The following is a 13,108-nucleotide window of genomic DNA, read 5'->3' on the forward strand; positions in this document are numbered from 1 at the left end:
CTCGGATATAATCCGGCACTGCCAAGACCGCGGCTCTGGGGAGAAGCTTTGCCCAGCTGAAGTTCACCGTGGGGGGAGGGGGGCGTGCGTGCGAGCTGAGTGCGAGCGTGCAACTCCGTGGAGCGTAAGCGGGATGAGTTCTGAACCATGAATCGATTCATCTTATTCTTAGTTTTTTCGGTAAAGTCACGTTGAAGAGAAACAACAAAATAACAAAATATATATAAAACAATAAAAAAAATTCTCACGACGTTTCGACCATAACTCAAACGGTCATCATCAGGTGTGATGATCAGGTGTGATGATGACCGTTTGAGTTATGGTCGAAACGTCGTGAGAATTTTCATCATCAGGTGTGATGATGACCGTTTGAGTTATGGTCGAAACGTCGTGAGAATTTTTTTTATTGTTTTATATATATCTTGTTATTTTGTTGTTTCTCTTCAACGTGACTTTACCGAAAAAACTAAGAATATGAATTACTGCAGTCACGAAAGCTTTAAATCAAAATTCGATTCATCTTCTTTGGTTCTTTCGGTAAAGTCACGTAGAATGAGAATAAAATAATAAATTGATGAAATAACACAAATAAATTCTCACGACGTTTCGGCCACAACACCAGCGGCCTTCATCAGGTGAAGGGACGAGACTGTCTGGAGGACCGCGCTGGAGTCCTGGAGTCCTCCAGACAGTCTCGTCCCTTCACCTGATGAAGGCCGCTTGTGTTGTGGCCGAAACGTCGTGAGAATATTATTGTGTTATTTTATTTTATCAATTTGTTATTTTATTCTCATTCTACGTGGTGACTTTACCGAAAGAACCAAAGAAGATGAATCCTTGCAGTCACGAAAGCTTTAAATCGAAACATGAATCGATTATCAAATCGCAATCGCAATTTGAAACAAAGCCCATTAGCAAATCGCAAAGGCTGCGAATTTTTTTTGCGATTTAAAAAGTCCTATTGCTTTCTTGTTGGAATTTTTTTGTTTATTGTTATAACTTCATTTACTTAACTTAACAATTGCTCTATGTTTGATTGTTCTTAGTTAAATTAAAACATTTTAATAAGTACATGTTGGAAGCCATTCATATATTTTAAGTTCTCATCCCTGCATTAGAATATAAAGGGCAGTTCGTATTTTTGATGGTATCACGTGGTAACGCTCCATCACGTGTTTCAAATCTATTACGCAGTGAATATCGAACTGAAGCTTGACTTTCAAAAAATTGTAATCGCACATCAAATCGCAATATCTGCCAGAAAAATCGCAATTTGATATTTTCCCCAAATCTGGATTTGCGTACAGAGCCATCGGCGTGAGCCACAAGTGCCATGTCCCTCTAGCGCTGTGGCGGGGGTTTGTTTATTGTTGTTGCGTCTGGGGTGTCCGTGATCTTTACTCTTTGGTTCTATTGGGTAAAGTCACGTAGGTAAAAAAAATATTTGATCTTGATTTGAAGCTTCCGTGACTAGCAGGAATCCATACTCTTCGGTCATTTCGGTAAAGTCACGTAGGTAGGTAGGTAAAAGAATAATAAAATAAATCACGACGTTTCGGGCGCAACACAAGCGTCCGTCATCAGGTGGGAAAGCGTGGCCTGCTGCTGATGCAGGCCATGGTCTTCAAACGGACATGATACATTCTGCAACAAGACCCCCCCCCCCCCCCCCCAAGTATTGCAGTAAAAGTTTAATGGAGGGGAGAGTGGGGCGGTTTTGGAATCTGAATCGATTTCTTCAATGTTCGAATGGACTTTCGATTAACCTGGTGGCCCTTACACGTGATTTAACCAGGTGGCCCTGGGACATGAATTGACCAGGTGATCCCGGGACATGGATTAGCGCCCGAAACGTCGTGATTTATTTTATTTTTCTACCTACCTACATGACTTTACCGAAAGAACCAAAGAGTATGAAATATCTGAGGTCTCTGCTCGTATCTCGCTCTGTGTGTGTGTGTCTGCGGTCGGTGTCATTCACTGAATGAAGGCGAATACCAAGATCTGACCAAGTTTTTTAGATAGATATAAGTAGGACGTCTGAATACATCGAATCGCGTGCTGTGATCAAATCGGACATGAGCATAACATTGCTTAATAAGCATTTACATATATATTTTTTACACGTTAAAAAATTCAAATTTATACACATGTAACATTACATTTGTACACGTTTAACATATTACATTTGTACACATTAAAAAATGGCATTTTGAAACGTTTAAAATTTTCATTTTAAATATATATATATTTTTTACGTGAAAATGTATCATTTTTACACGTAAAAAACGCAATTTTGACAAAGCAAAAAAATGTCTTTTTTCAAATAAAATGTTTACACATTCAAGAAAATATTTCTTTACACATTTTAGACACTTAACATAGCAGTCTGATCGACTGCATGAACAGATTAATGTAACATAAAAAAAAGAATTACGTAAAAATCGTACATCAATACCCGTTGGCTTGTTACGCTCTGAACCGCGGAAAGTAATTCGATATATTTTTTTTAAAAAACGAGACATTTTCCAGACGGCCACCAGATGGACTGAGCCGGGCATCGATAGAACACGCAGTGAGTCACGACCCCACGACCCCATGACCCCACCACTCCACAGGGGTGCTCGCACGCCGCCGAAGCGTCAAATCTAAAATTCGCCACGTCCCGTTTAGCCACGCACACCTGTCAACTCCTTATTAGTGCCAGATCAATGGTCATTTATATGCACTCATTAATCTCCCCTCCCACCACCACTTCGCGCAAGAAGAGTGCACAAGTGTTGTCATCGCACCTACCCCTCTATTTAAGGAACGTAATAGGAGGATTTCTCCACAAATCTGGCCGTCGCCTTATGACGCTGGTTGTAATTGCTGGCGAAACGTCGTACTCAGATTGTAAATGTTGTGGCTTTGCTCTCCAACACACAACCGGTGGTTGCTGTACTAGTACACTACACAATTCACTACACTACTATACACTCCACTATACGCCACATTATACACTACACTATACACTACTATACACTACGCTATACACTATACTACACTATACTACACTATACACTACACGATACACTACTATACACTACACTATACACTACACTATATACTACACTATACACTACACGATACACTACTATACACTACACTATACACTACACTATACACTACACTATACACTACACTATACACTACACTATACACTACTATACACTACACTATACACTACACTATACACTACACTATACACTACACTATACACTACTATACACTACACTATACACTACACTATACACTACTATACACTACTATACACTACACTATACACTACACTATATACTACACTACACGATACACTACTATACACTATACACTACACTATATACTACACTATACACTACACGATACACTACTATACACTACACTATACACTAGTGCTGTACTAGTAACGAATTGGTTCTGTTTACGTGACACAAACCTTACTAATTGCCTGTGTCGGGTGGTGGCGGGTTTAACAACGCAACATTTACATATTCGCGTGATGTAACCCAGAAAAAAACCCTGTTATTATGGATGATATCGCTCGCGAAAAGCCCACTACGTTGTTAAACTAATCCAAAAAGTGTATTTTATTTTTAAAGTTGAGAATGTGAAATTGCAGTCGCCACTCCGCGTCTACATCGGCCGTACGAACGAACAAACTAAAGGACGGCGACTCGCAGGTGGCGGCGGTTGGAGGGGTGGGGGGGACGAGGAGGCCCGGCTCTGAGGCTCCGCCGTCAGTCCTCGAAGTCGACGAGGATATCCGACCGCGCCGACGCGAGGCTCCGCTTCGCTGCCTCGCCAAAATTGTTGTCGCCCAGCCTGCGGAGAGAGCGGCCAGCGCCCGTTGAACGTGCGCGGGGGAGTCACTTGCGGCGGCCTCCGAGCCCGTAGCGTCGGGGGATTGCGGCTTACGTCGCAGGTGGCAGTGTTGGTGGGCGGGGGGGGGCAGCTTTGGAGAGTGATTTTAATTTGGTACCGCGGTGGCTAGGAGATGTTAACTACTTCGCCTGGTATACAGGAGGTCGTGGGTTCGATCATCGACCCCGGACAGCTGTTATATACTTGGAGTCCGCGTCTCTCTCATCATCACGGTGGATTGGAGATGTTAACTACCTCGCCTGGTATACAGGTCGTCGTGGGTTCGATCCTGATCCTGACGCCTGCTGTATATTTGGAGTTTGCGTGTCTCCCTCCCCGTAGTCACGCGGATTTTTCTCCGGGTCCTCCGGTTTTTCCCTCCACATTTAGAATCAACGTGCATTTCTAACATAACACAGTGCTGCAACTAACTCCCCCAGACTCTCACCAACCCGCACTGACCAGCGTAGTAATCATAATAGTCTGTTATTAACCCTTTCCCTTACACGTGTAAGGACAGTACGGGGTGATGTAGGGACAGTACGGCTCCCCGTGGCGATGGTTACTAGTTCACGTAACGGGAACAGACAGGGTCACGTTGGGGCAATGTGGGACCTAAGTGGTCGCTAATAATGATTAATGCGACAAGCGTTGAATGGGTCGGGTGAGGGGAAGCACGGGAACCTAACGGTCGTAAATTGTAATAAGGGCAGAGACATACAGGGCCAGGTGCGGTGAGGGAGGGTTCAGGAATAGGGGGGTGGCCGGGTCGTGAGGGGGATAAAAGCCGGCGTGAACCGGGGCTCTGGGCTGCTGTCGTCGGGGAACGGCAGTCACCATCGTCACCTTGGAGCGGGTCGTCCTCATCATCCTGGAGTGAACACCTTGTAGTCTTGGAAGGCTAGAGTTATGTTGTCTCAGAATAGAGCTATCTAAGTTACCCAAGTGTATACAGTCACTCACGGTTACTCGTTAAGTGATCAGTGAGTCGGCGGACTTTATTCAATAATGAATATACGACTGATTAACGGGCTGTGCATGTGAAGGTGCAGAAGATATACTAATAAATTGATCAAATAAAATAACACAATAATATTCTCACGACGTTTCGGCCACAACACAAGCGGCCTTCATCAGGTGAAGGGACGAGACTGTCTGGTAGGACAGCGCTGTCCCACCAGACAGTCTCGTCCCTTCACCTGATGAAGGCCGCTTGTGTTGTGGCCGAAACGTCGTGAGAATATTATTGTGTTATTTTATTTTATCAATTTATTATTTTATTCTCATTCTACGTGACTTTACCGAAAGAACCAAAGAAGATGAATCATTGCAGTCACGAAAGCTTTAAATCGAAAGATATACTAAATCACGAAATTCAGGTGTAATAACATTATATAGCGGTATAAGACACTATATAGTGGTATTCTATTGCAGATCATCTTGATTTGAAGCTTTCGTGACTGCAGGAATTACTCTTGCCGCATATCCCATCCCCCCCTGGCTCTACATGCCCCCTGCTGCAGATCCCATCCCCCCTTTGTCTCTCATTGACGCGCTAATTTCTCTGCCCCGCCCTCTCTATATAATACCTCATCACAGAGGCGTTGTTTCTCTGTGTGTCTGTATGTCTCTCTCTGTGTTTGTCTCTCTCTGTGTGTCTCTCTCTCTCTGTATGTGTCTCTCTTCGTGTCTGTGTTTGTCTCTCTCTCTTTCTCTCTATACGTGTCTCTCTTCGAGCTTGCATTTACGTACAGTTCTCACCTGATTGCGGTTGCTTGTGTTGCAATCGAAACGTCGTGTGCTATTATTTATTTTATTTTTAATTTCTACGTGACTTTACCGAAAGAACCAAAGAGTATTGCAGGTAACTTACACTATATACTACACACTCGTATCCGAGTGCCATTTAATGTGCATTACACAGTATACTGCATGACGGCTTTCTAGAGCGTTTACAATACATTATATACTGCAAAAATCGGTGATCTGGTGCATTTTGTGTAATATAAGACTCACATTAGCTTTTTAAGACCGCTGGCGGCGGTTATGATGTCACGCAGCGCTGGCGCCGACTCGTCCGTCAGTGAACATCGGGCCAGACTTGGCAGAGGGAAAACAAAATAGGGTGTTAATACACACATCAATGTTGCCCGTGTCTCCAACGTGGACACGGCAAGCGACTGCAAAGTTAAGGCGGTTTACGTCTCATCGCCAAAGCTTTAAACTTGTGTAATGACGACTTGACACACGTCTCTTAAGATTTCACTTTATTGAAGACGTTCACTTGACATCAGACGGAGATCCCACCGCAACAGCCCCGAGTCTCCCGCGCATCTCCCCCTTATATACCGACCGAGGCCACGCCTCCCTTCTCGATCATTCTCACTGACTCTGAATGCTCGCACCACCGGCAGACTCTATCGTCTTCTTCTGTCACCTGACCACACTCCCTTCTGGAACATTCCGGTAGCCACCAGTCCCTTCGTACTCACAACTGATACCCCTGTCATTACCTTCCGTGGCCACTAGTCCCTTCGTACGCACAACTGATACCCCTGTCATTACCTTCCGTGGCCACTAGTCCCTTCGTACGCACAGCTGATACTCCTGTCATTACCTTCCATGGCCACTAGTCCCTTCGTACGCACAGCTGATACCCCTGTCATTACCTCCCGTGGCCACTAGTCCCCTCACACCGCATGCAGGCTCTATTATCATTACACTTGTGTCATATTCTACATGACGGACAACCGCAGATGTCATCTACAAGTATGTGTCCCTCATGGCTTGTCCGAAACCTACGTATGTTGAACTTCTTTCACGCCGTTCGTAGCCAACTGTGCTAATCGGAGGCGCGGGGGGTGAAGGACAACAAACCAAACACAAAAAGCAGTTCTACAGAAATTAATGTCGATGATGATAATATAAAAGTGCATAGCTCCCAGTGGCTTTCTAATATCAGAAGGAAAAGCGTTCCAGACGGTCGCAGAAGCAGCATCTGAAAGCGCAGCGCGATGCGGTGACCACCGTCTTTGTTCGATGGCCATCCAAAAGCCGATGCTGAGAGGATGACCAGAATTCGCACGATGCTTTATGCTCCTTGACGAGATCAGCAAGATATTGTGGTTCATTTGTGGCAAGCACTTTGTGTGTAATGAGCGCTTACCTTACTTTGTATTTGCTCAGCAACCGGGAGCCAATGCAGCTCGGTGAGCGCTGGACAGACACGGTCGGATCTTGCAGTAACCCCATCACGACACATGCCAGAGAGTTTTGTGCACGCTACAGCTTGCGAATGTTTCTTTCCAGACGTCCCGTAGGAGTAGCGATTTGCAATGATCGCGCCTTGTCAATACTATGCTACATGTTAATTTTCTGCGTCCATGCCACCATCCACTGACCACTTTGTTAACCTTAACCATTTGAAATTACCGTTTGGGTCACAATCGGGGAACTTCCAAGTTACGAAACCTCGTTTTTGACCGCAGCAATCAAACACGTGATTTGCACGTTTTATCAATTTGCCACGTGATTTTGGTGACCTTGATTCCGAAATCAATCCTTATACGGCACTGGATCAGCAACGTTTATGCCCCAGTGATGTGAGACATGTTGAATGTTTGCCTTTTCCCGTTCCGAGGACATACGCGTACGTCACTTCTTACAATTTTGTTCCGATGACATACGTGTACGGTATCAGAGGGAACACGAAACTAAAATAACTTTATCACGACCGAGGCCATGCCGAGAGGGCGTGCGGCACAGTTTTGGCGCCGGCTGTCGTATAGTGGCGGCGGTCGCGTTGCGACACTTCTTTGCGGTGAGTAACGACGCCCTGAAAAACAGCGGCGCTACGCCTCTCTAAAAAAAATCGAACGCCGAGCCACTCGCGCGTTCCGAGATTCAGCGGTGAACGGGGACACCCACCCTGCCAGCTTGCAGACATCTCAGAATGATAAAGGGTTAGCAACTCACAGCAACTCCTCTAAGCTCTGGCCTCCTCCTCCTTGTTTGATGCCCTCCGCTAAGACCGTCACTCCGTGGTCTCCAAGCTCGTTGTCTTCCAGCCTGCATTGGTGTGACAGAGATGGAGAGAGCAGTGGCAATTGGAGAAGCATCGCGACTATACGTTGAACGTCTTTCGCACCGCACGTAGCCATCCGTGCTAATTGGAGGTGTGGGGAAAGGACAAATTAAATGCAAAAAAGCAGTTTTTAAAGAAATGAGTTTTCAGTCTAGATGTAAAGTGAGGGAAAAAAGTATTTGATCCCCTGCTGATTTTGTACGTTTGCCCACTGACAAAGAAATGATCAGTCTATAATTTTAATGGTAGGTTTATTTGAACAATGAAAGACAGAATAACAACAAAATGCAGAAAAACGCATGGCAAAAATGTTATAAATTGATTTGCATTTTAATGCGGGAAATGTGTATTTGACCCCTCTGCAAAACATGACTTAGTACTTGGTGGCAAAACCCTTGTTGGCAATCACAGAGGTCAGACGTTTCTTGTAGTCGGCCACCAGGTTTGCACACATCTCAGGAGGGATTTTGTCCCACTCCTCTTTGCAGATCTTCTCCAAGTCATTCATGTTTCAGGGCTGACGTTTGGCAACTCGAACCTTCAGCTCCTTCCACAGATTTTCCATGGGATTAAGGTCTGGAGACTGGCTAGGCTACTCCAGGACCTCAATGTGCTTCTTCTTGAGCCACTCCTTTGTTGCCTTGGCCGTGTGTTTTGGGTCATTGTCATGCTTGAATACCCACCCACGACCCATTTTCAATGCCCTGGCTGAGGGAAGGAGGTTCTCACCCAAGATTTGACGGTACATGGCCCCGTCCATCGTCCCATTGATGCGGTGAAGTTGTCCTGTCCCCTTAGCAGAAAAACACCCCCAAAGCATAATGTTTCCACTTCCATGTTTGACGGTGGGGATGGTGTTCTTGGGGTCATAGGCAGCATTCCTCCTCCTCCAAACACGGCACGTTGAGTTGATGCCAAAGAGCTCCATTTTGGTCTCATCTGACCACAACACTTTCACCCAGTTGTCCTCTGAATCATTCAGATGTTCATTGGCAAACTTCAGAAGGGCATGTATATGTGCTTTCTTGAGCAGGGGGACCTTGCGGGCGCTACAGGATTTCAGTCCTTCACAGCGTAGTGTGTTACCAATTATTTTCTTGGTGACTATGGTCCCAGCTGCCTTGAGATCAATGACAATATCCTCCCGTGTAGTTCTGGGCTGCTTCCTCACCGTTCTCATGATCATTGCAACTCCACGAGGTGAGATCTTGCATGGAGCCCCAGACCGAGGGAGATTGACAGTTCTTTTGTGTTTCTTCCATTTGCGAATAATCGCACCAACTGTTGTCACCTTCTCACCAAGCTGCTTGGCATTGGTCTTGTAGCCCATTCCAGCCTTGTGTAGGTCTACAATCTTGTCCCTGACATCCTTGGAGAGCTCTTTGGCCTTGGCCATGGTGCAGAGTTTGGAATCTGATTGATTGATTGCTTCTGTGGACAGGTGTCTTTTATACAGGTAACAAGCTGAGATTAGGAGCACTCCCTTTAAGAGTGTGCTCATAATCTCAGCTCGTTACCTGTATAAAAGACACCTGGGAGCCAGAAATCTTTATGATTGAGAGGGGGTCAAATACTTATTTCCCTCATTAAAATGCAAATCAATTTATAACATTTTTGACATACGTTTTTCTGGATTTTTGTTGTTGTTATTCTGTCTCTCACTGTTCAAATAAACCTACCATTAAAATTTACAGACTGATCATTTCTTTGTCAGTGGGCAAACGTACAAAATCAGCAGGGATCAAATACTTTTTTACCTCACTGTAAGCACACATCACTCCAGCGGCTTCTTAATATCGGAAGGAAGAGCGTTCCAGACGGCCGCAGAAGCAGCGCATCTAAAAGCGCCACGCGGCAATGCGGCGACCGTCTTCGTTCGACGGCCGAACGAGAAGCCGCCGCTGCGACGATTTGACGACCGGAATTCGCGTGACAGTGGTTCATAGCTCCTTGACGAGGTTCTCGAGGTACCGCGATTCATTCACGGCGAGCTCAGAGCACTTACCCGAGCACTCTCAAGCGCTCGCAGACGCGTACGATGTCACGGAGCGACGACCCCGACACCTCCGTCAGGGAGCAGCATTCGAGCCTGGAACGCAAAAGGGGGGAGCACAACACGGCGAGAATATTACTGAATTCGCATTCAATTGGATGGAAACCTGCTACGTATGTACGGAGCGTATGCTACGTGTGACTTCTTTTTCGCGCCGTTTCGTAGCCAACCGCGTGAATCGAATGTGTGTGGGGGGGGGGGGGGGGTGGAGGGGCGAGGGTGTGGATGTACAGCGGATCAAATTGCGCGACTATTCGACGTCCCGTTAAGCCTCATTCACCGCTCATCCAACCGCCAAAATGGGTAAAAGTTTAATTGTTACAGGTCCATAGCCCCTCGACGTGAACCGTCCCACATCCGTACCACGTATACTCGATGTTAAAACTATTAATAAAAAAAAATTACCAGCTAAAGCCGACTGAGCTGCTGTGTAGCTCTTCTTTCAGAAGTGACCTGGCCACAAATGATAGCTCAACGAAGTGGCTTATCATCATCACGTGGAAATTTGTAGCAGCCAAAGACTCTAAAAGCATGTTTCTAAATGTGGAAGGGAGGGTTGCCAACTCTGACCGAAGCTATTACGGGAGACATTATTGCTTTTTTATTTTCGTAAATATGCTTTCGCTAAAATCTCCTGGATTGTTTTGAGTCAACAGGAGGAGATCGATGCAAATTGCGTTAAGAGACTCCCGGACAATCCAGGAGGGTTAGCAACTCTAGAGATAAGGGGGTGCCACGGTGGCTAGGAGATGTTAACTACCTCGCCTGGTATACAGGAGGCCGTGGGTTCGATCCCGACCCTGACGCCTGCTGTATTTGGAGTTTGCATGTTCTGCCTCTCCCCGTGGTTGCGTGGAGTTTTCTCCAGGCCCTCAGGTTTTTCCCTTCGCATTTAGAATCAACGTGCATTCAGAGCAATTGGCTGCTGTAAATTTGCACACGACGACGACGATGATAAGCCACTTCGTTGAGCTCTCATTTGTGATAGCCTGCGTCGCTTCTGAAAGAAGAGCATTGGCAGCAGCAGCTCAGCGGGGCCTTAGCTGGTCGAATAACAATTAGTTTTAGGTTGTCGTTGTTCGTGGGATCCCTAGGTTGCTTCATCCCAGGTCCTCCCCGACCACCTCTCCTCCTGCGCTTTTGTTGTCGCCGCTGTCACCCGAACCAGCGGCGCAGCAACTACGTTATCGGCTCGGGGGGGTGGCAGTGCGGCAATCGGTCAGGTGGCCCCCCCCCCCACAAAAGTTGTGATTCGTCTCTTCGCATGGTCGCACGGAGAGGATATTTTCCTCTACATCACGGCCGCCGCCCTCTCTCGCCAGCTTACTCGCATCGCCGTCGTTACGCTCACGCGGTCGCGAAGCGTCCAATGCCGTAGGTAGCGCTCCGTCTTCGCAGAATATGCAGCCAATTACAAGTCCGTGGTAGTTAAGCAGTTGCGACATTACGTTGACCGACTCTAGGTCAATCAGATGAAAGCGTGGTGCGTAAAATGAACGCATTTTCGTTAAAAACAACTAATGTAACCGCGTTTTAAATCAGTGTTCATCCGTGTGTTCTTTGACACGCTGCTGTTGAAAACAAATCTCATGGTGGGTGTCAAATGGGGCCCCAACTCGTAGCTCTGGTCACCACGCCGCTCGTTACACCGCCACTGACCTCAGTACTTCCAAGCAGCCGCCGCGTCTCTCCTTCAACGCCTCGGCCAATGCCTTGGCGCCTCCATCTCCGATCTCATTCTCGTTGAGGCTGGCACCACACAGGGACGGGGTAAACACAGACAAGTAACTGCAGGCGCAGTCCATTTGTGGTTTAGTCCATTTGTGGGTCAGTCCATTTGTGGTTCAGTGCATTTGTGGTTCAGTCCATTTGTGGTTCAGTCCAATTGTGGTTCAGTCCAATTATGGTTCAGTCCATTTGTGGTTCAGTGAATTTGTGGCTCAGTCCATTTGTGGTTCAGTGCATTTGTGGTTCAGTCCATTTGTGGTTCAGTCCATTTGTGGTTCAGTCCATTTGTGGTTCAGTGGATTTGTCGTTCAGTCCATTTGTGGTTCAGTCCATTTGTGGTTCAGTCCATTTGTGGTTCAGTCCATTTGTGGTTCAGTGGATTTGTCGTTCAGTCCATTTGTGGTTCAGTCCATTTGTGGTTCAGTCCATTTGTGGTTCAGTCCATTTGTGGTTCAGTGGATTTGTCGTTCAGTCCATTTGTGGTTCAGTCCATTTGTGGTTCAGTCCATTTGTGGTTCAGTGGATTTGTCGTTCAGTCCATTTGTGGTTCAGTCCATTTGTGGTTCAGTCCATTTGTGGTTCAGTGGATTTGTCGTTCAGTCCATTTGTGGTTTAGTCCATTTGTGGTTCAGTGGATTCGTCGTTCAGTCCATTTGTGGTTCAGTCCATTTGTGGTTCAGTGCATTTTGCCGTTCAGTCCATTTGTGGTTCAGTCCATTTATGGCTCGTGTCATTAATCATTAAACGCAGTACAGAGTGGAGGTGTGGGACACCACACAAATGACAATTTTCTTGATTTGTTTTTGTGACGATAGATTTCGTTGATTGATGCAACCGAGATGGGGAGACGAGAGGGGAGAGGTAGGCAGCGCTGAGTCCATAGAGGACCTGATCAATTGTTGCAACGGATCCCGGCAATGGATTGGGGAAGCGAGTGGAGGTTGCGGATTATTGGGTTGATGTGCTCCCGTATCACTTTCAAGGGCAGGCAACGTTCTTTGTGTCACCCAAAGCACCATTTGCATTCAGGCTGTACCAGGGCCGGTTTTAACTCGAGCAGAAACGACCTCCCTCCAGAAATGAAAGTAAACGACTTACCAATTTTCTTTTTTATTGTTGCCAGGTAAGGCCCACTGAGCTATGTAGCTATTTTTCAGACGCGACCTGGCCATCACAAATGATAGCTCAACGAAGTGGCTTATCACGTCGAAAACTAGAACAGTCAAATACTCCAAACGCGTGACGTTGCTTCTAAATGTGGAGGGATCAACCGGAGGACCCGGGGAGAAAAAAAATTCCACGCGACCAAGGGGATAGAGAGACACAGCAAACTCCAATAT

The 13,108-nt window shown here is 46.3% G+C and overlaps 1 protein-coding gene across 1 annotated transcript in view; it reads right to left on the minus strand.

Annotated features, from left to right (window-relative positions):
- Positions 1 to 1,951: 1,951 nt before the first annotated feature.
- The window catches only part of LOC116957672 (NACHT, LRR and PYD domains-containing protein 3-like), a 48,826-nt gene continuing 37,669 nt past the window's right edge, over positions 1,952 to 13,108 (minus strand). Inside the window, exons 10-14 of the mRNA XM_076057248.1 lie at positions 11,700 to 11,789; positions 9,993 to 10,076; positions 7,879 to 7,971; positions 5,920 to 6,003; positions 1,952 to 3,864 (exon numbers count right to left, since the gene is read on the minus strand). Of these exons, the coding sequence (XP_075913363.1) occupies positions 3,780 to 3,864; positions 5,920 to 6,003; positions 7,879 to 7,971; positions 9,993 to 10,076; positions 11,700 to 11,789 (436 nt within the window). The 3' untranslated portion in view covers positions 1,952 to 3,779. The remainder of the gene's footprint in view (positions 3,865 to 5,919; positions 6,004 to 7,878; positions 7,972 to 9,992; positions 10,077 to 11,699; positions 11,790 to 13,108) is intronic.

The sequence above is a fragment of the Petromyzon marinus genome, chromosome 80, assembly GCF_048934315.1.
Source record: "Petromyzon marinus isolate PM22_M1 ecotype Great Lakes invasive population chromosome 80, UKy_Petmar_22M1.pri1.0, whole genome shotgun sequence".
Taxonomy (NCBI): domain Eukaryota; kingdom Metazoa; phylum Chordata; class Hyperoartia; order Petromyzontiformes; family Petromyzontidae; genus Petromyzon; species Petromyzon marinus.